We start from the raw sequence: 26,244 nt of genomic DNA, 5'->3' as shown, positions 1-26,244 counted from the left end.
TTAGGCTTGACATCAGGAGGGGGTTCTTCACAGAGAGAGTGGTTGCACACTGGAACAGGCTCCCCAGGGAAGTGGTCACTGCACCGAGCCTGTCTGAATTTCAGAAGAGATTGGACTGTGCACTTAGTCACATGGTCTGAACTTTTGGGTAGACCTGTGCAGTGTCAAGAGTTGGACTTGATGATCCTTCAGGGTCCCTTCCAACTCAGGATATTCTATGATTCTATGATTCTATGTTTCCATTGGGCCGTCTACCAGACATTGTAATGAATACTATGAGCAGGACTAGAGGGGTCTTGTTTCCAGCCAGGGGGAGGCAGGGAGGAAAGGGACAATCGAGTTTACTGGACTGGGTATATTTAATGTCCTAGCATATCAGACCCACAAATGTATCAGGCTCTACTGGACACAGCCAATAAAGATATATTTTCTTTATTTTTCACCCTGAGTTTTCCACAGAAGACCCAAGAGAGACCACGGATGTCCAGGTGTCTACTGAGATTCAGGCTAAATTTCTCAGGATCCAATGGTCATTTCAAATGTATTTTATTTTATTTTATTTTATTTTATTTTATTTTATTTTATTTTATTTTATTTTATTTTATTTTATTTTATTTTATTTTATTTTATTTTATTTATACTTTATTTCTTTCCCAAGGAACCCCTGACTTCTCTTAGAAAGGGTTTCATGTGCTGGGCTGGGCAACAGTTACAGGGACAAAGACCACTGTTGGCAGTGGAGGTGTCACACCTCCAGACTCTGATTTTCCTCCCGATGGAGTTCTCCAAAGAAGTCACCCTGGATGAATAGCAATAGGAGAACGATTCTCAAAACTGAAATGCAACAAAATTCAGCCTTTGAAACAATAAAATATATTTATTATGTGCTTTGTGAAATCTTCTTCCTTAATTACATCTTGCAAGCTCTGCAAGTAGCTGCACAAGGCGTGAAGGCTTGAAGATTAAAATGGAAGAGATGTTAGGATTTTCTTCATTTTAATGAGTTCCATGGTGTATTTTGATGCTCAGTCTATGAAGTTCAGGTAGTGAGAAGAGAGTGATGCAACCGCTTGAGCAAGTAAAGTCAGGAGTAAAAGTTGAAGTGACTTGGAGTATTAATGGGCACCACTGAGGGCTGTTACTAACAAAGCCTCCCCAGGGCCTTGTTAGGGCAGATAATTGGAAGCCATGGTTGCAGACAGGCAAAGCACTGTGCTGAGAAAAATCTTGGTTGGTTTTAGTGAAGCAGAATTGGCAAGGCCTGACCCCTGGAACTGGGAGGGGAGATCCTGCACCCCCATGTCTGCCTCAAGGCTTTTCCTGGGGATCTGTGGGATGGGGTGGGCAGTGTGATGCCGTGAGAAGAAGAGTGGTATGAAACCTCTGAGCTGTTGCATGTGTTGAAAGGAATCTATGAGGCCCCATCATAATGAATATAACATATCTACTCATAAGCTCTAACCAAGGGGACAAAACCTTCACGGCAGTTGGGGCATTCCCTTTTTACCAGCACACTCTGCCTTCTCCTCCACAGGCTTTCCTATGCTGTCCCACACATTGCCCTATTTTCTTGAAGTCTGCAGACAACCATCTCAGTTCACCATCTTGTTCTCATCCCTAGCTTTCACTGACCTCTTGTCAACCCTCACCAGCTATTTATTGAAACACAAAGCAAGGGTCTGATCAGAGGGTGACCTTTTGCACCACAGCATGACCCTCTGAGGGACATTTCTCCCTCCTTGTAACCAGTGCCAGCCTTCCATGGAACACTATGTAGCAGTTTTTTCTTTCCTGCTCTTTTCTACTGCCAAAGGAAACTCCATCAGGGTGGAAACCACTCCTGAAGTAGGCATCCCAACCCAACAGGCTCCTTGCGGCCTCTCAGCCAACCAGACACAAGTCACCTCAGCAGCAGCTTCCAAGCCAGGGGCCTGCTGCTGGCCTTGCAGTTTCTTGGCTAGACACAGCCAAGCCTTGTGCCTGCTGCTGCCCACTCATGGACTCAAGCAGAAGGGACAGGACAACCCATATGGGGGCCTTCTGTCTGCCTGGGTCCTCCTGGGTGTGGAGGCAGAGGGGATCCCCCAGTCAGCATGCCAAGCAGGTGCCTTCTGCTGGCCTAGCAGGGCCACTGCCAGATGTCAGCCCAAAAGTGCAGCTCCCAGGGAGAAGTCAAGGCTGACCTGCCACCTCCAGACACAAGTGACCTCCCAGTCCCTTTCTGTGACACGTTCCTGCTGCTGCCCTATCAAGTGCAGAGACAGAAGTGACCTCACAGTCCCTGCCACAGTCACATTGCTCCTGCTGGGGCAGGAGATCCTGAGGCAGAGCTGAGCTCCTCAGAGCATTCCCACCCTTCTCCTCCTCGTGGCCCACAAGCTGATCAGATCCATGGCCCCTAGAATTCATTTGGTGTTAGGGTTTTGTTTAGGTCTCTTAAGCAGTTGTCTAGTGTCAAGTGGACCATTTTAATGCTAGTATTAAGGGCTGAGATCAGAGTGATTAAGAGAGTAAGAGTTAAGGGAAGCAGCTATGGGCTGAGTTTTGTCTTCTAGGGATACATTGAGGTCAGTCATTAGAGTAGTGGATTCCTGTCAGGGTGCTGAGTAGCATTTAGGTTTAGGAAATATGTTTACAGGTTGAAGCTGGGGAATACCCTTGCATGACTATTTTAAGTCACAGTTACAGCCGCATCAGCATAACCTGAACCCTCTTACTTCTACAAAATGCTTAATTTCGGCTGGCCAAGCCCCTATTCCCTCCTCTCAGTCTCACATTTTTCCTGGCCAGGCTTCTCCTGATTTCCCCATGTCAGTTATCATTTTAGGGACATGCTTATGTGGCCTTTCATGATCTTAGACTATCTGTCAGTGCTCTGTTGGCTACTATATTCCTGAGAAAATTGATACTTAATACACAATGGAAAAGGACACAAAAGTCCACCAGAGCACCATACACAATGTGTCCGGCAGCTTGGCACCATCACAAAAGTGCGGTTTCTGCCTACAAATTTTCTTTCCAGAATGGCTCCTATGGCTCCAGGGTAACTTTTCCCAGGCACTCAGTTCCCCATGCCATGCCACTCTTGCCCGCAGGATCTATGTGTCTCTCCAACCCTCCCCTCTTCCCCTGTAGTAGTGGCACCTCACTGCAGCAGGTTGGTGCATCTCCAGGCTCAGGGGTGTTTCCTGGTGGCTGAGCACAGCCCAGCCATCCCGCACTGTGGACAGGCCCCTGCTCCCAGGTTGAGGCACACATGCAAGGTGGACACTTCTCCATCAGCCCAGCTTCACGCAGGGAACTTCAACGCTGTCCTAGTAACAGGAGTGACCTCGTCCTCCTACTCCATCCACAGACAGCTGCTAAAGCTCTGAGTGTCTCTGTTTCTCACAGCTTTCAACTAAGTCTTTCTCCTGACCCTCCCCACTGCCCAGCACTGCCTCTCAGGTGGCACTCAGTGACCCTTCAGAAGGGCCTTTGGGCTGCCTCAGTTGTCCTGGTGCTTATTAGCACCTCCTTGGCTCCTTCCAGAGCTCAGAGGGAGCCTTCTAGTCCAGCACAGGGCCCTGCACTGGCTGTGGCTGGGATGGAGTTACTCTGTGCAGATCATCTCCTGTGGTTCTGTGTTTTTGATGTGTCTAGAGCAGTGTTGGTCACCCATGGCTCTGGTCCCTGTTCCTGAGCATTGCTTGCACAACATCAAGGCCTTCTCTGCTTCTCACTCTGCCCGACCAGCAAGGTGGTTGAGGGTGGGCAAAAGTCTAGGAAGGGAACCCGCTGTGACAGCTGACCCAGCCTGACCAAATGGATGTTCCATGGCACATAACATAGTGCTCAGCAATACATCATCTTTCCAAGGCAAGGTGGCACTCTCTCAGAGACTGCGTGCACAATGGTCTGCTAGTGGGAACTGAAGAGTTACAAAATGTTCATCATGTTTGGCTTTTGATTTTTGTTTCTTTCTTTTTTCTTTTCCTTTCCTATCCTTATGTGTCTTTCTCTTAACTTGTGAGTTTCACTTACTTATACTGTTCCCTCTGCCCTCTGCAGGAGGAGGAAGCAGGCAGCTCATACAGGTGTACTGTCTGGTTGGGGTGAGCAAGGAGGAGGCTGGCTATGGTGCCAGGAGATGGAGGTCCGTGAAGCTGCAGGAGCCCTGCTCTCTTGCCTGGCAGATCCCCAGCACACAGTGCCTGTGCCCCGCAGGGCCAGCCCCGCTCCCCAGGCCAGCACAAGAGGCCTGGCCCAGCCACAGAGCAGCCTGCCCCGAGCAGGGGCCTGCACAAAGAGCTTTCCCTTTGCCCTTTCCCCATCAGTGCAGGCCCAGCAATGCTGCCCTACTCTTCCCCAGGGCCATCCCTGCTCTTAGAGAAGGCCCAGGGTAATGTGTCCATGCTGGCCTGGCCGGCCATTGCTGCTTCCCTCCCCGTGCTCCGTGCAGGGCCCCAAGCTGGCGGTGCTGCTGTGAGAGCCAGGGGCTGTGGTGACCCGGGACCCCGCGGGTCTTCGCCCTGCCCGTGCTGCTCAGGGTGGACAGTAGACTCAACTCCATGGGGATCTCTGCGGTTGAGCTCCTTTCCATGTGTGCTGATGGCTCAGCAGCACAGGGCAGTGCTGGGCAGGGCCATGGGGTGTCTCTGAGGGCACAGAGGACAGGCGAGTGCTGCACCAGACCTTGTCCATTAGGCCTCAAGAAGGTTATCCTCAATTACTCTACACTCTTAGGGGTCTTTGTCCTCTGGCTCTTCAGCACCACTCGTGCCATGGCAGAGCTGTCCTTACCCCATGGACTCCTCAGATTCCCCTTTTTCTTTACCAAACTCTTCTTTGGATGGCCATTAATTTTATGAGGTTCTAATCCCTACTATCTCAGCGTTGCATGTTCTCCCTGCAGATCCCCTGACATCTCCTGGCAGCTCCAGATTCCTCTCCAGGCTGATAGTGGCCATGAGCCCCACTGCCATGCGGATGAGTCCAAGACCGTTTGTTGTCAGGTCCTGCCATAAAGCTCTTGGTAAAGCCTTTGCTCCCTCACAGACTTCCCTTGGACTTCAAGTCTATATTCTTCAAATAAAACCCCATTTTTGGTACTAGCAGGGAGACAGCTGTGACCCAGGGCTGCACAGTGCCTGTTGCTGCCTGTAGCCACAGGAAAGCCACTGTAGAGAGAACAGGACTGTCACCAAGGTACACGAGATATCAGGGCTTACCCAGAAAAAAAGAAGCACAATGTGGAAGCCAAAAGAGAGCAGCAGGGAAAAGGCCATGTCCTGCTGCTGGCCATGGCCATGGCTCCAGGGAAGCAGCAGCCCCGACCCAAAAGCAGCAGAGAGGCAGAGCCCAGTGGGCAGAGAGGGGCAGCCCCGAGGGCCACCGGGGCTGTTTCTGCATGTGGCAGCTGGGCTTTTGGCCCTGAGCCCCTCCTGCATGCTGGGGTGCTCCCCGACCTCCAGAAGAGTTAGGAAGAGAGGGATACTGAGACCAATCAGGTTCTGACAGCTTCTCAATTGTCATTATCTACAAGGCAGGCATGGTTGTACAGGTACATGAGATATTTGTGAGAAACAGAAAAAAAATTGAGAGATATGAAAATAAAGATACCGTTATTAAATTAAAATCTAAAGATGCAGTATAAATATTACAAAATAAGTATAACAAAAAATATTCTAAAAATTTTATAGAAAAACGGTGAGTCCTGACTGGATTGGGGGCTTCAATATTACTGATGAAGAGGCATATATCCAAAGAGTTTCTACAAGGCATCCTTGAGCTGCTGGTTCCCCATGCTATAGATGAGGGGGTTCAGAGTTGCACGAAAGACTGAGTACACAACAGCCACAGCCAGACCCAGGGACAAGGAGGAGACTGAAGGGGGCTTCAGGTAGGCAAACATTCCAGTACTGAGAAACAGGGAGACCATGGCCAGGTGAGGGAGGCACGTGGAAAAGGCTTTGTGCCAGCCCTGAGAATAGGGCATCCTCAGTACTGCCCTGAAAATCTGCACATAGGATAGCACAATGAAAACAAAACTAAGATAGACTAAAGAAACACTAACTACAATAAGCCCAACCTCCCCGAGGAATTACTTTGAGCAAGAGAGCTTGAAGATGTGGGGGATTTCACAGAAGAACTGGTCCACAGCATTGCCTCGACAGAGGGGCAGGGAAAATGCAGTGGCTGTGTGCAGGACAGCATTGAGAAAGCCACTGCCCCAGGCAGCTGCTGCCATCTGGGCACAAGCTCTGCTGCCCAGGAGGCTCCCGTAGTGCAGGGGCTTGCAGATGGCAACGTAGCGGTCGTAGGCCATGACGGTGAGCAGCCCCTGTTCCCAGTGCCACTCTCAGTCAGCACCAGCCAGAGCTCAAGCAGGACATTCAATAATAGAACGTCTGCTTTCTAAAACTCCAAAGTGAGTTTTAGAAGGTTTCTTTGGTTGGCTTTTATAGTATCTACCTCACCTCTTGTCAGCCCCTGCCCACTCAGGCTCCTGGTACAAATGTGGCCCTGCACCAATACCACTGCTCGTGCTGCCTTTTCTGCCTCACCCTGTCCTCTTCCTTGACTCCTTGTCTCTGCTGGGCCCCACATTCCACACCCTTTGCTGTCTCCACCGTCTCCCCTGCCCAGTGGGATGGCAGAGCCAGGGCAGGACATGGTAGAGTTAGGCCCTGTAGAGCCCATGCAGAGTGCTTGTGGCAAAGTGGGAGCTGAGAGATTGGGTTCTGTGGTGCAGAGGAGGCCCCAAGCAGAAAAGATGAGGTTAAACAGCAACTTTGCGGGGGGGGGGGGGGGGGGGGGGTCTTCATCTTGGTCTGGCAAGGACGGCTTCTGGCCATGAAGGGCCAAGGGATGGGTCAACCACAACTTCTCCAGGCAACCTGTTCCAGTGACAACCAGCCCTAAAGGAACCAGCTGGCTCAGGAAACCCCCCTGTAGACCATGATCCCCCACTGTGCAGCAGAACGTGCCCACCTGCAGCTGAGTGCCTCGGTGAGTCCTAGCATAGTCCCAGGGCAGCTGTCACCGAGTGTGTCCTTGGAGAAGAGCAAAGGAACATTGCTGTGCCTGCAGGGAGGCAGAGGGGAGAAAGAGCAAGGTGTCTGTGTAGGCACCTGCCTGGGGCAGGGTGCGCTGGGGCTGGGCCAGGGCTCTTTCTCTGGCCTGGGCAGAAAGACTGGCCTGGAGGGACACAGGCTGAGCGACACCAGAGAGTTACACACTTAAATGAGAGTGGGATGAATTATTACGAGAAATTTCCATTCAAAAATAGTAGATAGGCATTGGAACAGGTTTCCCAGGGAGATGGAGGAGTCACCCTTCCTGGGGGTTTTGAAGGAAACGCTGGAAGTGTTATCTGGGAACATGGTTTGTGGGTAATATTGATGGCTGGGAAATGGTAGGACTAGATGGTGTTGGAGGGCAACACCATAATGATTCTTTTCCAACCATAATGATTCTATGATTTTTGTGGGCAACATTAGGAGAATTAAAGCTACTTTAAAAGCAAACAAAGAAAAGAATATTAACCAAAAGTAAACAAAACAGAAGCAAGAATAAACACAACCAGAAAAGCAAGAGAAGACAGAAGTAATGTGATGTCACATAACGAGTCACATACAAAAATTTAGCAGATTGCTGCTTTTGAAACATATCTAGTCAGTAATTTCCTGAGTGCAACTTTGAGCTCCTGGTTCCTCATGCTGTATATTAGTGGATTCAGTGTGGGAGGTATCACTGTGTACAGAAACGAAACCACCAGGTCCAGGACTGGGAGGGACACAGAGGGGGGTTTCAGGTAGACAAACATGAGTGTGCTGAGAAACAGGGAAATGGAAGTGAGGTGAGGGAGGCACGTGGAAAAGGCTTTGTGCCGGCCCTGCTCAGAGGGCATCCTCAGCACAGCCCTGAAGATGTGTATGTAGGATAGAGCAATAAAAGAAAAGCATCCAATACCAAAAAAGGCACTAACCACAAGAAGCCCTGCTTCCCTTGGGTAAGAGTTCGAGCAGGAAAGTTTAAGGATGTGGGGGATTTCACAGAAGAACTGGTCCAAAGCATTGCCTTGGCAGAGGGGCAGGGAAAATGTATTGGCAGTTTCCATGAGAGCATTGAGAAAGCCACTGCCCCAGGCAGCTGCTGCCATCTGGGCACAAGCTCTGCTGCCCACGAGGCTCCCGTAGTGCAGGGGCTTGCAGATGGCAACGTAGCGGTCATAGGCCATGACGGTGAGAAGATAAAATTCTGCAGATATGAAGAAGAGAAACAGAAAAACCTGGAAAGTACATCCTATGTAGGAGATGGCCCTGTTGTCCCAGAGGGCATTGGCCATGGCTTTGGGCAGAGTGGTGGAGATGCAGCCCAGGTCGAGGAGGGCGAGGTTGAGGAGGAAGAAGTACATGGGGGTGTGGAGGCGGTGGTCGCAGGCTACGGCGCTGAGGATGAGGCCGTTGCCCAGGAGGGCAGCCAGGTAGATGCCCAGGAAGAGCATGAAGTGCAGAAGCTGCAGCTCGCGCGTGTCTGAGAATGCCAGCAGGAGGAACTCAGTGATGGAGCTGCTGTTACACATTTCTATCCCCTGGGCAAAGAAGTCTGTCCAAAAGAAGAAATGACATTGTGAAGCTGAAGGAGTTCTTTGACCAAAATACATTACATGTCTCATAGAACAGTCACACACAACACAATCTTTCACATTCCGTTCACTGGAAGAGCTTTCTTCAGCTGCCTGGCTTATTCCTGGTTGGTGCTCTGAGGGTGCTACAAGAAGCAGGGAGCTGTGCTGTGGGCTCTGCAGCAGTTAGTCCTGAGCTACAGCAACAATTAGAAGGGAACCTGGAGTGATCTGAGAAGTCCCTGCAGCAGGACACCACGAGAAGATCAAATAATTCCCTAAGAAACAACAAAGGTGGTGTCGGTACCATCTCTATGCTCAGGTGTTTGAGATGCCTCAGAGCAACAGCAATGCTCAAGGAGCCTTAGTCTCTGCTACAGATGTTCCAACTCCATGAGCATCCTTCTGCCTCAGCACATGGGCAGGAAAATGAAGCTGATTTTAAAAAGTGCACTGCTTTCAGGTAGCTGTCACCAGGCAGTTCTGCAATGCAGTGCCCTGGGGAGGTGTGGGGCTGTGAGCAGCCTGTCCCAGGCAGCAGGCTCTGGGCAGCAGCAGGACCCTGCCCTTTCCTGCCCTGCTGGAGGGGCTCGTTCCACCCACAGCTTCTCCCCACAAGCCCTGGGCAGCTCCCCAGGCAGGCTGAGTGCTGAGCCTGGCAGGCAGCAGAGGCCCTGCCCTAGCACACAGCCCCTGGGGCACAGCAGGGACCCTGCTCTGCACCACAGCCCTGGCCATTCCTGCCTGCACCCCCGGCATCTCCTTCCTCCAGGACCTGCCACTGCATTGACTTCCAGCCAGAGACTTACCGGCTGCAGGGCTGGGAAGTCTTCTCCCCCAGTGAGCTCTGGGCATGCTGCCACTTCTGCCTGCCTTTAAGCACTCTGTCTCTGCAGGCAGTGCCCCCAGCCCTGCTGCGCTGTGCAGAGGAGCTGCTCCTGGGCACAGCTGTCTCTCTGCACCACGGCCCTCTTGCCACGAGTTCTCTCTGACCCACAAACCCAGCCCAGCTCAGCAGCACAGCACCAGCCCAAGGCACTGCAATCACCCCTCTGGGGGCTTGGCTGATGAGCCCACGAACCTCAGGCACTCAGAGACAATTGAAGACATCTCTCCAGAAGTCCAAGTCAGAGGCAAGTTTCCTGCAATGTCCCCCTGAGGGCCAGCACTCACACAGCCTCCCTTGGAGCTCGTTAGAGCAGAACCCTGGAGGCAGTGAGGACAAGGAGACAAAGGCAATGTGAAGGTGACACTGATGTGTAGGAAAACTGGATGTGTTTCACCAAGCACAAGGGCCAGGCCTTGACCCCAAGTGCTTTGGAAGGGAGATCCTTTCCTTTAAAGGTTGCTCAGGGCTCTTTGTGGGGCAGTAGGAGATGGGGATGTGCATTGCCAAGTGCAGGAGAATGGTACGACCCCTGCCTGCTTCATGGATGAGGGCAAGGAGGCAATGAGGCCCTGGTTCTTCAATGATAAGCTGTCTCCTCATGGGCCCCAGTAGCAGAGAAAACTGCCATAGCCATGGACACAAAGACCTGGTCCTGTTGGGACTTTATTCCTTGTCACAGCCCTCTACCCTGTCTATACATGGCTTTCCTAGGGACTCCCAGACCTCCACATCTTTCCTTTTTGGCTGCAGACACTTATCTCTGTGGTGTCACAGCAGATCTGAGCTGAACGTGATACCTCAGATCTTCTTGGTGGCCATGCCCCTCAGAAGGCAGCTCTGTAGGAAGCTGGCCTGGTTCCTGGTGAGCAGGCACCACTGCTCGTATGGCATCCCTCGTGGTGCCCAGGCCTTCTCCTTCTGGCCACTACTCACTCAGCAGGGTCCCAGTCTGACCTGATGTGTGGCATTCCTCTTCCTCTGGTACAGGACTGGGCTCTTCTCCATGTGAAAGTCAAGAGTTTTCTGAAGTCAAAATCCTGCAGTTTCTCAAGATTCACCCAGAGTGATGCTCCATCAGCTGTTAATGTCAGCAGGCAGACAGTTCAACCTTTGTGTGATTGTGCTATCTCTGACCAGACAGCAGTAGCAGCAAGAGTTGCAGGGAAATTTGGATAATTCAGGAGTAACCAGCTAAATGGAATTGCAGCACAATCATTCAAGGGCAGGGGATGGAAGGCTGTCAGGTTCCACATTTGCTGTGCTTTCTTCTCATGCATGCTGTCAGTTTATCTGGAGCTGTGTTCTGAATGTTATGGGGCTGTACAGGTCAAAATTGGACGGGCCAAAGCCCAGATGGACCTCAATCTATTACAGTCACAGACAATAAAATAAAAATAAAAATAAAAATAAAAATAAAAATAAAAATAAAAATAAAAATAAAAATAAAAATAAAAATAAAAATAAAAATAACAATAACAATAACAATAACAATAACAATAAAATAAAAATAGTTTAAATGAAGGAGGATTAGGGAGAATCATAATGCTTTATTGGATTTTGGGGGGAAAACCTGGTGATAAGGAATGAGGTATAGGATGAGACACTTAATGCCTTCTTTACCTCTGTTACTAGCAAAAAAAAACAGTTGTTCCCCCAGTAATTTCTTCCTCCTCATGGCCAGTGCCATCCTTCCAATGCACATTTTGTAGCACTTTTTTCTCTCCTGCTATTTCCTACTACCAAAGAAAGCTCCCTCAGAGTGGAAACCACTCCTGAAGTAGGCATCCCAACACAGAAGGCTCCTTGCGGCCTCTCAGCCAACCAGACACAAGTCACCTCAGCAGCAGCTTCCAAGCCAGGGGCCTGCTGCTGGCCTTGCAGCTTCTTGGCTACACACAGCCAAGCCTTGTGCCTCCTGCTGCCCACTCATGGACTCAAGCAGAAGGGACAGGACAACCCATCTTGGGGCCTTCTTTCTGCCTGGGTCCTCCTGGGTATGGAGGCAGAGGGGATCCCCCAGTCAGCATGCCAAGCAGGTGCCTTCTGCTGGCCTATCAGGGCCACTGCCAGATGTCAGCCCAAAAGCGCATCTCCCAGGGAGAATTCAAGGTTGACCTGCCACCTCCAGACACAAGTGACCTCCCAGTCCCTTTCTGTGACATGTTCCTGCTGCTGCCCTATCAAGTGCAGAGACAGAAGTGACCTCACAGTCACTGCCACAGTCACATTCCTCCTGCTGGGACAAGAGATGCTGAGGCAGAGCTGAGCTCCTCTGAGCATCCCCACCCATCTCCTCCTCGTGGCCCACAAGCTGACCAGATCAGGGTGAGCAAGAGAGTAAAGATAAATGAGAGGGGCTATGGGTTGAATTTTTGCTTCAAAGGATACTTTGAGCTCAAGCATAAGAGTAGTGGATTCCTGTCAGGAATCCTGTCAGAATCCTGTGGAGTAGCATTTAGGATTGTAGATTAATGTCACTGGTTAAATTAGGGGCGGGTCTTTACATGACTATTTTATGTCACCGTTAGGGAAGAATCAACATTGCCTGAACATTCTAACCTCACAGAAATCATTAATTTCTGCTGGCCAAACTCCTTCTCCCTCCTCCAAATCTCACATCTCTCCTGGCCAGGCTTCTCCTGACTTCCCCATATCAGTCATCATCTTAGGGGCAGCTTTCTGATGGCTTTCATGATCTCAGTGTATCTGTCTCATATCTGTTGGCTACTCCTTTCTAGAGACTGACATGGCACCTAAGTCAGGATAGAAAAGAACACAAAGGCTGTAGGCGAACCCTGCACAATGTGCCCAGCAGCTCTTGTACCACCCCAAAATTTTGTGGACAGGGTGGCAGTGGCAAGAGAGCAGCTCTGCATGTCCCAAGCACTGGTGCTCCCTGGCCATGCTGCTGGGATGGGACTCTTTTCCTCTGCACCCCTGCACACGGGCACTGCCTTTGCAGAGACAGGATCAGAGTCAGAGGAAGGCTTCTCTCTGTAGATGTCAGAGACTGATTTTTTAAAGTGTGATTTGTGCTGTTGGATTGTGGTTGTCAAGCATCTTGTGCTTTATCCTGGCAGAAAGCTCAGCACCACATAGCTCATCCTCACCCCCAAAATGCTCATGTGTTGAGATAAGGATGGTTTGATAGCAAAGGAAAGGAAGAGATGTTGCTGCTGCTGCTGCTGATGATGATGATAATGTAGTTTAATAAATCAAGCGATGCACAGTGCAGCTGCTCAACACACACTGACCGATACCCAGCTCGTCCCCAAGCAGGGGTCCCCCTGAACCTGGCCAGACTGCCTCAGGATCTCCTGTGTAGGTCCTTCGACCTTACTTTGTTTTACATCAAAATCAGCGGTGGTGGGACTTCATTCAGTCCACAGATATGCACCATTATCTTCTACTCCCCATTAGAATTTTGCACTGTCCATATGGGACTATTAAAGGGTGAGAGAGTCTTGATGATCACTCCTTGGCTCTCCAGTCAATGAACCAGGTCATGCATGGGAATCAGGGAGTCTCTGTTAGTGCAACACTGCCTCAGGTGCACTGTTGTGGTAATGATTGGCACCTGCTCTTCATTGGCCATCAGTACCTCCACAGCAGAAGGGCCCTGTGAGAGAGTGGGCAAGGTAGACAACTGTTTAAAGGTAAGCCTTTGGATCTTTGAAGTACCCTTTCCTGAAGGAGTCTATACTAAGGATGCACAGAGCTTCTGGGCCAGTCTCAATGGGTTGCTTTTGCCACTCTTTCCCATTAGACTCACATCAGCCTCCAATACAGTTAACTCCTGGGATTCTCCCATCATTCCAGAAATACAATTGGGTTCTGGCCCTTTTAACTCGATGGCATTACACTACACTGTGCATTGGTGTCCTTTAAAACCTAGCACCTGCTGTGGGTCTGATGTGCCAAGCAAGTAATCCTCAAAGTCCAATACACCCAGTTGCCTCCTTCCCCCCCCAGTTAGAGGTAGAACCCTCTAGTCCCGCTCATAGTATTCATGACTTTGTTTGGAGGACTGCCTGCTAGAAACAGGAGCAGCAATTTTCTCAGAAGAACCACTTTTTGTGAATGTTTTTCCTTGTGCTTCATGTATCCATGCCTCTAGGATGGAGGTAGATTTTCCATCCCATTTACTCATGGCTTCTCTGTCGTCACACAGTTAAAAACACAGGTTTCCATGTGGTATGTACCCACTATATCACCTTTCTTGAGTAGAGGGACACTTACACCTGAGAGCTGAGGTATTGGTTCGTGCAGGTGGGGAGGAAGATATATTCTCTTGCAGCTGTTGGACCTACTCAGACAGTTTCGCCATAGACGAGACACAGGCTCATAGGGAAGAAGAGAGAGTTTCTTTGTAATGCCATAGCTGGCTAGCCGATTCATCCACCATGGGTTCCTCTTGGTCTTTCCTGGTCATTACTGCCAACGAACTGGCATATGATGATGGTGCGCTCTGTACAAACTTCTGTCACATGGGTCATGTGCACTTGACTTCATCTGGATCTTTGGACAGCTGTTAGTTTTCTAGGTTTCTACAAATCGCCTTCAGCATGGGTAATTCCCTCAGGTACAGGATACCCCTCTGCATGGTGGTCCACTTGCCTGGTTGACATACAAGATCTTCATTCAAGGGAGACCTTTCTTTCAGGCCTGAGAGGATTAAGTTCCTTGTGCCCTTTTCCAATGGCTTTCTCAATCACCCCTCACCTACAGGAGGATCCCAGATGCTTGGCTTCCCTGCCCTCTGACTCCAGACTGCTAGCCCCCTTCTCTCAGCACTGGAGCATCCAGCTGACAATGTGCTCACCGAGATGATGGCTAAAATATTTTCCCATGTCTCGTAGCTTACCCTGGGATAGGGATCGCATGGTTTCTGATGCTTATATGACCTCTTCTTCTTGGTCATCCTGCTTCCATGATGGCCCAGCTTAGGAGAAACCTGCCTCTTCTACTTCCTCCTCCTTTCTTGTCTGGGTGCCTGAGTTTCTTTCCTTTCTAAAGAAAAACTGACTTTCACACCCATTGTTTTTTCTTGCATAAAGAGGCAACCGATACTGACACAGGCTGGCTCTCTGACCCAGCCATGGGGTCCATTGCAGGTGCTGGAGTGGCTGCAGGGCCCATCACAGGAGTTGTTCTGGCTGCAGGGCCTTTTGGATGAGTTGGAGTGGCTGCAGTGCCTATCACAGGTTTGGGAGTGGCTATAGGGCCTGTCACAGGGGTCAGTTTAACTTTGGGCGCACCTCAGGAGCTGGAGTGCCTGCAGGGCCTGTTGCAGGGTTTGGAGTGGCTTTGGACAGGCTATATGCCTGTCCTGGAGGAGAAGGGGGAGGTGCAGGAGAAAGGGAGAGGGAAGAAGTGGTGAAAAGCATCCCCCACTGTCCATCCCAGTTCCTCCCACCCTGCATAGGTTTACTCCCCAAGGAAAAAAGGCAAAGAGTTTAAAAGAGTGTAATTCTAAATAATTTCTAAGAGATGAAGAGATGGTTCCTGAGGTATGGAGGCAGCAATTATTTTATCCTGTCATAAGTCAGCGTTATCCAATACAGCAAAACGGTAACCTTAGACCAGCCCCCAGAACTGATAAAGATCATGCTGTGGATGACCATTAGTAATGTGCTGTACAACACAATTCTGAAAACAAGCACCACAGACCCCAGATCAAAAAATATCAATGCTGTGATCAGCAACTGTTAAACTGATCTAATGCTTATAACAATTTACTTTTAAAACACTGTGGTCAGATCTGTCATCTCAACCTTTGTGTACCATGCTAGGCACCAAAGAGCCTTGCTGTGGTTTGACCCAGCAGGCAGCTCAGAACTGTACAGATATTCATCCAATGGGCTGCAGGAGAGAAGAGGGAGAAAAAAAAAAGTAAAAGTTTATGAGTTGATATAAAAGCAGATTAATAGGACACAAAGGAAATAATAATAACAACAACAATAATTTTTTATTATTATATATTATTATTATTATTATTATTATTTATTATCGACACAGATATAATTATTATTATGGCCTGGTACATCAGACCCACAAAATGTATCAGGCTCTACTAGACACCAGTGCACAGTGTACCCTAATGCCATCAAGCTAGAAAGAGGTAGAACCCACCTGTATTTCTGGAGTGACAGGGGGATCCCAACAGTTAACTGTACTGGAGGCTGAAGTGAGTCTAACAGGGAAGGAATGGCAAAAGCATCCCATTGGAACTCGCTCGGAGGCTATGTGCATCCTTGGCATAGACTGCATCAGGAGACAGAATTCAGAGTTCCAAGAGGGCACCACCACTGGGACTTTGGCAGAGCTGCCTTGGAGACAAAGGACATGAAACAGTTGTCTACCTTGCTTGGCCTTCCACAGAACCCTTCTGTTGTGGGTTTGCTGAGGGCTGAAAAACAGCAGGTGCCAATGGCTACCATGGTGGAGGACCTGAGGCAGCGTCGCGCTAACCGAGACTCCCTGATTGCCATCCATGAGCTGGGTCATCGACTGGAGAGCCAAGGGGTAGATGTAGAGCTTGGGAGCGTGCTTTAGGGATGGACTTGTCAGCACTAAGGTAAAGTTGCCTGACCTGGGTGACACGTCCCAGAGTAGTGTCAGACACAATACAATTCTTTTTGCCTTCTGCATCTATAGCACAGGAAGTAGGACTTTGCCCTACTTTATTGACTGGGCAGCTCTTTTCACATTACTCAGTTTAGGTTTGTGTGGCTGGAGGGGGACAATTTCCCAAAAGAGGCCAAGCTCATGGGTACAGTTACAGCCACAGGAAGATTTTTTTTTTTCACTTCTTACCTTGAGTTTTCCACAGAGGACCCAAGAGACACTCTGGATGTCCAGTTGTCTACTAAGATTCATTTAGAATTTCTCAGGATCCAACTGTCAGTTCAAATTTTATTTTATTTTATTTTATTTTATTTTATTTTATTTTATTTTATTTTATTTTATTTTATTTTATTTTATTTTATTTTATTTTATTTTATATTTTATTTTTTATTTGTTCCCTTATTATCTTAAAAATGTTTCCATATGATGAAATGTGCTACAGTTACAGGGACAAAGACCACTGCTGGCAGTGGAGGTGTCAGACCTCCAAACTCTGTTTTTCTTCCCAATGAAGGTCTCCAAAGAAGTCCCCCTGGATCAATAGCAATAGGAGAATGATGCTCAAAACTGAAATGCAGCAAAATTCAGCCTTTTAAACAAAAAAATATTTGTATTAGCTGTTTTTTTTTTTGAAATCTTCTTCCTTAACTACTTCATGCAAGCTCTGCCATTAGCTGTACAAGTCTTGAAGTCATGAAGAAAACTATGGAAGAGATGTCAGGAGTTTCTGCATTGTAATGAGTACCATGGTGTATTTTGGTCTGATGCTATGACGCTCAGGTACTGAGAGGAGAATAATGCAACTGCTAGAGAAAGTGAAGTCAGGAGGAAAAGTTAAAGTGACTTGGAGTATTAATGGGCCCCACTGAGAGCTGTTACTAATGAAGCCTCTCCAGGGCCTTGTTAGGGCAGATAATTGGAGGCCATGGTTACAGACAGGCAAAAACACTGTGCTGAAAAAGGTCTTGTATTCTTCTGACGAAGCAGAAGAGCCAAGGCCTCATCCCTGGAAGTGGGAGGGGAGATCCTGCACCCCCACCTCTGTGTCAGGGCTCTTCCTGGGGTCTGTGGGCTGTGGTGGGTAGTGTGATGCCATGAGAAGAACACTGGTATGACACCTCTGAGGTGCTGTACAACATTGAAATGAATCAATGAGGCCCCATCACAATGAGTATAACATATCTCCTCCTAAGCTGTAGCCAAAGGGGCAGCTATGGCTGTTGTCTCTGTTACTCAGGCCTATGAGGACACAGCTTCTCATTAAAGCACCAGGGCCTCATTGCCTCCTTGCCGCCACCCATGAACCAGGCAGGGCTCATACCATTCTCCTCACTTGGCCATGCACATCCTCATCTCCTACTGCCCAACAACGAGCCCTGAGCAAGGTGTCAAGGGAAAGGATCTCCCTTCCTATGGGCCAAGGTTCAAGGCCTGGCCCTTGTGCTTGGTGACACACATCCAGTTTTCCTACACATCAGTGTCATCTTCACATTGCCTTTGTCTCCTTGTCCTCACTGCCTCCAGGGTTCTGCTCTAACGAGCTCCAAGGGAGGCTGTGTCAGTGCTGGCCTTCAGGGGGACACTGCAGGAAACTTGCCTCTGACTTGGACTTCTGGAGAGATGTCTTCAATTGTCTCTGAGTGCCTGAGGTTCACAGGCTCATCAGCAAAGCCCCCAGAGGGGTGATTGCAGTGCCTTGGGCTGGTGCTGTGCTGCTGAGCTGGGCCAGGCTCATGGGACAGAGAGAGCTCGTGGCAAGAGGGCTCTGGTGCAGAAAGACAGCTGTGCCCAGGAGCAGCTCCTCTGCACAGCGCAGCAGGGCTGGGGGCTCTGACCGCAGATGACACGGGGAGAGAAGAGGAGAGAGGGCTTGGAGGCAGTTGGCAGTGGGAGGATGCTGAGAGCTGCCTGCAGGAGAAACCTGCACAGCCCTTGTCAAGGTAAGGGTCTGGCTGCAGGGCCATGCAGCTGCAGGTCCTGGAAGGGTCTCCTGCTGGGTCTTGTTTCTGGGAGGGCAGTGGGCAATGCAGTAGGCTTTGAGAGTCCTGCTGGGTTGCAGTGTGAGGTGAGGAAGTCTGGCAGAAACCTCATGTATTGCCATAGGCCAGGTCTCCCTGGTCTGCCCAGAACACCCTGCTCGAGCAGGCCATGTCAGGCTCTCTGTCAGATGCTTCATAGTTCTTGCAGCCATGGAAAAGAAGACAAGCTCCCAAGCTCCATCCGGCTTTCTGTGGCGTTCCTCCCTCAGAAGCCTTCTCCAGTGTCTTCTCCAGTTTTTCAGGGAAACAGTCTAATGGGATGGTCCTGCAACTCATATAGGGGTGACACAGGGCAGCTAAGAACAGGACTGGTGGGCAGAGCTGCTCTGCTTGATCTTCACCAAGGGACACTCCCACAGGGTATCAAGAGGAATGCAAAGGAAATTTGAGGACATTCAGCAACCCAATACCTATCCTAAGCTTTGCCGGGCCTACTGGGATAGAATAAAGCAAACAAAATACCTACAGCTGAGCTCTGCACTCAGATGAGTTGTTTGCAACAACTAACAAGTAGAAGGCACTTGAGGTGCCCTCATGTTCCTGTTTCCCTCCTGCTGCATGGCAGGAAGGAACACTAGGGAGCCCACAACTACCCATTCTTCCAGTGCCACTCTCAGCTAACACCAGCTACAGCTCAAGCATGACAACTGCAGAAAATGTCTTCACATACTGAGTCTTGGTCTGGGGTGTACTCTAAGGCTTGCAGTAGTTCCTCCCCAAAAAAATCTTTTCTAAAACTTTCTACCATTTTCTCTCAAATAGGCAGCCGTGTTCAATGTCAGAAAATGCCCAACAGCAGCTCTGTGAGCGAGTTCCTCCTGCTGGCATTCGCAGACACACGCGAGCTGCAGCTCCTGCACTTCGCGCTCTTCCTGGGCATCTACCTGGCTGCCCTCCTGGGTAACGGCCTCATCATCACCACCGTAGCCTGTGACCACAACCTCCACACCCCCATGTACTTCTTCCTCCTCAACCTTGCCCTCCTCGACCTGGGCTGCATCTCCACCACTCTGCCCAAAGCCATGGACAATGCCCTCTGGGACAACAGGGCCATCTCCTATCAAGGATGTGCTGCTCAAGTTCTCTTTTTTGTCTTCTTCTTTGGTTCAGAGTATTCAATTCTAACTATCATGGCCTACGACCGCTACGTTGCCATCTGCAAGCCCCTGCACTACGGGAGCCTCCTGGGCAGCGGAACTTGTGCCCAGATGGCAGCAGCTGCCTGGGGCAGTGGTTTTCTCAATGCTGTCCTGCACACAGCCACTACATTTTCCCTGCCCCTCTGCCAAGGCAACTCTGTAGACCAATTCTTTTGTCAAATTCCACAAATCGTGAAGCTGTCCTGCTCAGATGCCTACCTCAAGGAAGTTGAGTTACTTGCGTTCAGTTTTTCTTTTGTATTTGGTTGTTTTGTTTTCATTGTGGTGTCCTATATTCAGATCTTCAGGGCAGTGCAGAGGATACCCTCTGAGCAGGGCCGGCACAAAGCCTTTTCCACGTGCCTCCCTCACCTGGCCGTGGTCTCTCTGTTTGTCAGTACAGACATGTTTGCCTACCTGAAGCCCCCCTCCCTCTCTTCCCCATCCCTGGACTTGGTGGTGGCAGTTCTGTACTCAGTGGTGCCTCCAGCAGTGAACCCCCTCATCTACAGCATGAGGAACCAGGATCTCAAGGATGCCTTGAGGAGACTGATGACTAGAGATGTTTCAAAATCAAAAAAATAGCCCCTTTTCTTCTGCATATGACCCAGAATGCATTGCACAGATACACACATAGAGAGATGAACACGAGCGAGCACAAATGCCATCAGCCATTCCTATAAGTCTCATGAAGGCCAGTGGGGCAGACAGTGTCACGAGGTCAATTAACATGCCTTGGGAAGTCACCTTTATCCAGCTCTGAGATGTGCTTGCTTGAAGCAAGGTCCCTGTGACCATTCCTCATGCCTTGGGGCACCTCAGAGGAGGGCAGAGCAGGGCAAAGCACTTCAGGGCTGAGGTGCCTCCCAGCCTCTGGCAGTGGCTGCAGGAGCCAGAGGGACACTGCAGGCACTGCAGTGCACTGTGCGTGGTGTGCAAGGCAGAGACCATGTCTCTCAACAGCCCTGTGTGTATGAGGAGAGTGGGAGGCCAGCTCAGATGTGGACACCTCACAGAGCGCTGCTGTTGCCCTGTGTGACTGCAGAACCAACCCCCAGTGTCTCTGTGAGATTTCTGTAACCCCCCTCTCACAGGCTCATTGCAGATGCCCCTCTCACACTGTGTCACTGCCCACTCATCGACTCAAGCAGAAGGGACAGGACAACCAATATGCTGTGTCACACTACCCTGCCTTTCTGGACCAGGCCATCAAGCGTTTGGATCAGAGAGATTTCTGGGGACTTGGAAAAAGCAGACAGCAAACTTGTCGTCAGGAAGGACAAGAAAAAGGACTGGGAGATTTGCAGTTGTCACCTCTGCCCATGGGAGTGTGATGGGGAAAGTCCTGTCTCAGGCGAAGCAGTAGGGGAGGGGAGAGAAGGGAATGTGGTGAACCTGGATTTGGCAAGGCCTTTGCCATAGTCTCCTGGAGTCTCCCTTTAGCCACGTTGTTGATATTCACACTGAAGAAGGGGATGAAGTTGGGGGGGGAGAAGTTGGCTGGACATTAGTAATACCAAGTCCTCTTGCCAGCCAGTTACCAGCAGCACCCTTCAGTCATGGGCACTTGGGCCAACACTGTTGACCCTTTTTGGTCTCCCTTTATGTTGGCATGGAGCACTTTTCCAAGTCTTGATCTCTTCAACATGAGTTATTCTTTAATTCAGTGGCTTCTTCCCTTGGAGTTCTGCTTGAAGAACGGGAGGTGGAGGAAGAAGAAAAAAAAAAAAAAGTTGGGAAATATATTTTGGTAAATGTTTGCATAAGACTATTCCCAGAAAAAGCATACTTTGGTAGATAATCCTTGTCCACAGTGCTGTCAATTGTAAATAAATAAATAAATAAAATAATAATAATAATAATAAAAAACCTATGAGACTAAATCAAGAGAATTCATAGAAAAAAAGCTGGTGGTGCTGCCATAAAAGACTCTTTCAGCTGTGACTTAGAGTCCTTTTATGCACAGGTTCCCTTTTTTTCCTAGGTCTACTTTCATGGCTGGTTTCCATTCTCTATTCAGAGGTGGCCACTGCCTCCAGGATGCCCTGGGGTAGCCAAGGAATGCAGGTGGGACAAGTGACGTGAGGGAGCACTTTTGGAGCACAAGCTGAGGGGCATGAACTGAGGCTGGGCCGTACAGGGGCTGTACAGGGCTGCTAAGCACAGAATCATAGAACTGCTCATGTTGGAAGGGACCTTAAAGATCCTGTGGTTCCATAATGTTCACAAACACCCAAATCTCAAGCCTGTGCCACACCGGTGCTGGCCTAGGCCTTTTACTTCAGACGCAGGCCTTTTCCTGCAGCATATACCACGTTGGTCATGGCACAAAAATACTGTTTCTACACCAGCGATCTGGAGTCTCCTTCATGTTAGGCCACATTTCAGTGTCCTTCGTGCTGCTTGCAGGGTTTTGTCTCATGGATGAACTGGATCACAGAATCCCAGAATCATCTAGGTTGGAAGAGACCTCCAAGATCACCTAGTCCAACCTCTGACCTACCACTAACAAGTCCTCCACTAAACCGTATCACAAAGGATCACTGAGTATTCTGAAACTCAATATCATGCTTTTATTATTGTCATTGTTATTGTTATTGGTATTACTGTTATTACTGTTATTACTGTTATTATTAATTTGCCTCTGAAGCACAATCACAGAATCAGAGAATCATACAACAGTTGAGTTGGAAAACACCTTGATGATCATCTAGTTCCAACCCCCCTGCCATAGGCAGGGACATCACCCCCTAGATCAGGTTCCTCAGGGCCTCATCTAACGTGGCCTTAAACACCCCAAAAGATGGAACATCCACAGCCTCAGCCACAGCATTCCACTCCCTGGAATGCAAGTCATCAAGCCCCATAGACTTTTACTTCTTGAGCTTCTTCAGGTGGCCTCAAACCTTCTCTTCACTTACAACAGGTGGGAATTTGCACCCCCAAGCCTCTATCTATGGCTTCAGGGAATGAAAGACTTGGGAAGCCTGACTGGCAGGGAAGACTGAAGAAAAGAAGTTGTTGAGTGCCTCAGCCTTCTCCATGTCTGTCATTACCAGTTCACCCTTCTCATCCATCAGAAGGGGGTACACTATCCTTGGCCTTTCTTTTCTGAGCAATGTATCTACAGAATCTCTTCTTGTTATTGTTTTCATCCCTTGCCAAGCTGAGTTCCATCCATGCCTTGGTTTTCCTTATCCCATCCCTGCACATCCAAAACTGAAACATGTGAGAGGGCCTGGGAAAAGTAGACTGGGATCCACAGAAGCCATTTGGGAAACAAAACTTGTAGGTAGGAAGCGTAATTTTATGGAAGAACAGGGCTGATAGGCACATTGTGCAGGATGCTCCTAAAGACCTTTGTGTCTTTTTCTCTCCTGACTACAATGCTACTTCCTTCTCAGAATGGAGGAGCCAACAGAGGTGAGACAGAGACACTTAGATCATAGAATCATAGAATATCCTGAGTTGGAAGGGACCCTTAAGGATCATCAAGTCCAACTCTTGACACCGCACAGGTCTACCCAAAAGTTCAGACCATGTGACTAAGCGCACAGTCCAATCTCTTCTTAAATTCAGTCAGGCTCGGTGCAGTGACCACTTCCCTGGGGAGCCTGTTCCAGTGTGCAACCACTCTCTCTGTGAAGAACTTCCTCCTGATGTCAAGCCTAAACTTCCCCTGCCTCAGCTTAACCCCGTTCCCGCGGGTCCTGTCGCTGATGTTAAGGGAGAAAAGGTCTCCTGCCTCTCGACACCCCCTTACGAGGAAGTTGTAGACTGCGATGAGGTCTCCCCTCAGCCTCCTCTTCTCCAGGCTGAACAGGCCCAGTGCCCTCAGCCGTTCCTCGTACGTCTTCCCCTCCAGGCCTTTCACCATCTTCGTAGCCCTCCTCTGGACACTCTCCAACAGTTTCATGTCCTTTTTATACTGTGGTGCCCAGAACTGCACACAGTACTCGAGGTGAGGCCGCACCAGCGCAGAGTAGAGCGGGACAAAAAGCTGATCCCAATAAGATATAGGGAGGTCAGGAGCAGCCTGAACAAGAGGCATGTGAGATTTTGGGGTGCTAAGAGGAGCATGGCCAGAAGAAATTAATAATTTCATAGAGGTAAGAGCATTCATGCAATGCCGGTATTGCAGTAACACTGACTTAAAACAGTCATATATGGCCCTTACCTTACGTGAGCCAGTAATTTTAACGTTAAATATACCTAAATGTTACTACAACAAACTGAAAGAAATCAATTTTCTCTCTTGATAACTCCAATCTAATCCCTTAACACTTACATTAAAATGCTCTATTTAACCTTAGAAACCTTGGCAGAAAAAAAAAAAAACAAAAAAAAAAAAACAAACACATAGAGCTTGTCCATATCATAACCAAAGACCTGACAGCAAAAGCAGAACACCAAACACTCCCACTAAAACATTGCTTAATCTCTAACCCAGAAACCAAAAAGAGATACCAAGCGGGCTAGAGAAAGCTCAGCTCTGCCTCAGTATGTCATGGCCAAGCAGGAGCAATGTGACTGTGGCAGGGACTGTGAGGCCACTTCTGTCTCTGCACTTGATAGGCCAGCAGCAGGAACGTGTCACGCAAAGGGACTGGGAGGTCACTTCTGTCTGGAGGTGGCAGGTCACTCTTGACATAGACCTGGGAGCTGCACTTTTGGGCTGACATCTGGCAGTGGCCCTGCTAGGCCAGCAGAAGGCACCTGCTTGGCATGCTGACTGGGGGATCCCCTCTGCCTCCAGACCCAGGAGGACCCAGACACAAAGAAGGCCCCCAGATGGGTTGTCCTGTCCCTTCTGCTTGAGTCCATGACTGGGCAGCAGCAGGCACAAGGCTTGGCTGTGTCTAGCCAAGAAGCTGCAAGGCCAGCAACAGGCCCATGGCTCGGAAGCTGCTGCTGAGGTGACTTGTGTCAGCTTGGCTGACAGGCCAGAAATAGCCTGCTGGGTTGGGATGCCTACTTCAGGAGGGGTCTCCACCCTGATGGAGCTTTCTGTGGTAGTAGGAAAGAGCAGGAAAGGAGAAACACCCATGAAGCGTTCCCTGGAATGTTGACACTGGCCATGAGGAGGAAGAAACATCAAGGGGAACAACTGGTCCATCTGCTAGAGTCAGAGGTAAAGAAGGAATTAATTACCTCAGCCTTTATCTTGTCTCTAGATCATTACCAGATTTCGCCCACATCCAATAAAGAATTATGATTCTCATTAATCCTCCTTTATTTAAAGTATTTCTATAAGCAGTGTTTATTGTCTTTGAGAGTCATAGACTGATTGAGCTCCAGGTGGGCTTTGGTCCTTCTAATTTTGACCTGCACAGCCCCATAACATCAGGACACAGCTCCAGAAAAACTGGCAGCATGCATGAGAAGGAAGCGCAGCAAATGTGGGACCTGGCAGCCTTCCATCCCCTACCCTTCTCTGTTCCTGTGCTAGAATTCCATTCAACTGATTACACCTGCGTTATCCAAACTTTCCTGCAGCTCTTGATGCTGCTGTCTTCTCAGAGACAGCACAATCACATGAAGGTTGAACTGTCTGCCTACAGACATGAAGAGCTGACAGAATGGAGCATCAGTGTGGGTGAACCTCGAGAAGCTGCAGGATTTTGCCTACAGATATCTCTTGACATTTAAAAGGAGAAGAACCCAGTACTGCAGCAGAGGAAGAGCAACCCCACACATGGGGGCAGACTGGGACCCTGCTGAGTGAGCAGTGCCCAGAAGGAGGAGGGCCTGGGCAGCATGAGGGATGCCATACGAGCAGTGGTGCCTGCTCACCAGTGTTAGAAATGGCTCAGCCTTCAAAATAGGATTAAATAAAAAAATAGGATTTATTAAAAGAATAGAGGTAAGTAAACAGTGCTGGGTGCAACGGGAGTCTCCGCTCCACCAGGACGCACACCAGTTACATCAAGTAGCTGATTTTTATACTCCTAGACTAATACATACTACTTCTAAAAAAATAGGCTATTATAATTAGCTTCCGGGGTCCAGTCCTTCCTACTGGAGCATGCACATCAGTCTCTGGTGATCCCTCTGGGGGTCTCTAGGGGTCTTTCATGCTGAAGGCTTGTAGTCTTCCTCTCCAAGTTTTTTTCTCATCCTTCCCCTTTGTACTCCTTTGGCACCGTATCAAGTTTATAGAACATCCCCTGCAGGTCTTGTCTCCCAGCCGTCCTTCAGCTTCTTTTTTTTCTCTTCTTAATATCTTGGCCACCTGGCCAGATATCAGAAGCCTGCATGGTATCTCAAAACACTCACTAGTTGTTATCAGTTGTTCTGAAACCCCCAGGCATCAAAGACTTTGTACAAACACAAATAGCTTTCTTATTGACACTTCACGAGTAATTAAAACATTCCTCACCAGCCATTCACAGGGACAGTCACACCTATGGCAGTGTTAAGTTAATCTCGAAAAAGACAAAAAAAAAGGCTGTAACTGTTAGAAACAGAAGTCCGGAATAACAAAAGCAAACAGGTTCATAAGTCTGGGGAGCATTTTCTGAAGACTTGATAAATTGACTAGAATGAGGGGGAGACTGGGACACACTGCATCTGTGGTTCAAGAATTAAATTGACAGTGCAGGGCCCAGAGGCAGACAGGACTGTTCTTTATTGACACGGATTGTTAAAACATTCCTAACACCAGGAACCAGGCCAGTTTCCTACAGAGCTGCCTTATGAGGAGTATGGCCACCAAGAAGGTCTGAGTTATCAGACTCAGCTCAGATCCCCTGAGACACCACACGAACAAGTGCCAAAAACTAGCTTGTAAAGAGGTGCAGGTCTGAGAGTCACTAGGACATCCTCATGTGGAAAGGAGCAATGATGATGGCATGACTAAAAGTCCCAACAGGACCCAGGTCTTTGTGTCCATGGTTATGGCTTTTGTCACTGTCACTGAGGCCTATGAGGAGAAAGCTATTT

The 26,244-nt window shown here is 49.1% G+C and overlaps 1 protein-coding gene across 1 annotated transcript; it reads left to right on the top strand.

Annotated features, from left to right (window-relative positions):
* The first annotated feature begins 18,948 nt into the window (after positions 1-18,948).
* LOC119716257 (olfactory receptor 14C36-like) lies at positions 18,949-19,887 on the top strand. The gene has a single exon (XM_038175776.2). It carries the CDS (start codon positions 18,949-18,951, stop codon positions 19,885-19,887), a length of 939 nt encoding a protein of 312 aa, XP_038031704.2.
* The last annotated feature ends 6,357 nt before the right edge of the window (positions 19,888-26,244 follow it).

This window comes from Anas platyrhynchos, chromosome 31, assembly GCF_047663525.1.
Source record: "Anas platyrhynchos isolate ZD024472 breed Pekin duck chromosome 31, IASCAAS_PekinDuck_T2T, whole genome shotgun sequence".
NCBI classification, from domain to species: Eukaryota; Metazoa; Chordata; class Aves; order Anseriformes; family Anatidae; genus Anas; species Anas platyrhynchos.
The sequence above is the reverse complement of the archived record's forward strand: the minus strand, read 5'-3'. Positions and strand labels throughout refer to the sequence as shown.

What these genes read in the sequence shown, in the direction of transcription:
- LOC119716257 (XM_038175776.2), top strand. Translation starts at nt 18,949, where the DNA reads ATGCCCAACAGCAGCTCTGTGAGCGAGTTCCTCCTGCTGGCATTCGCA.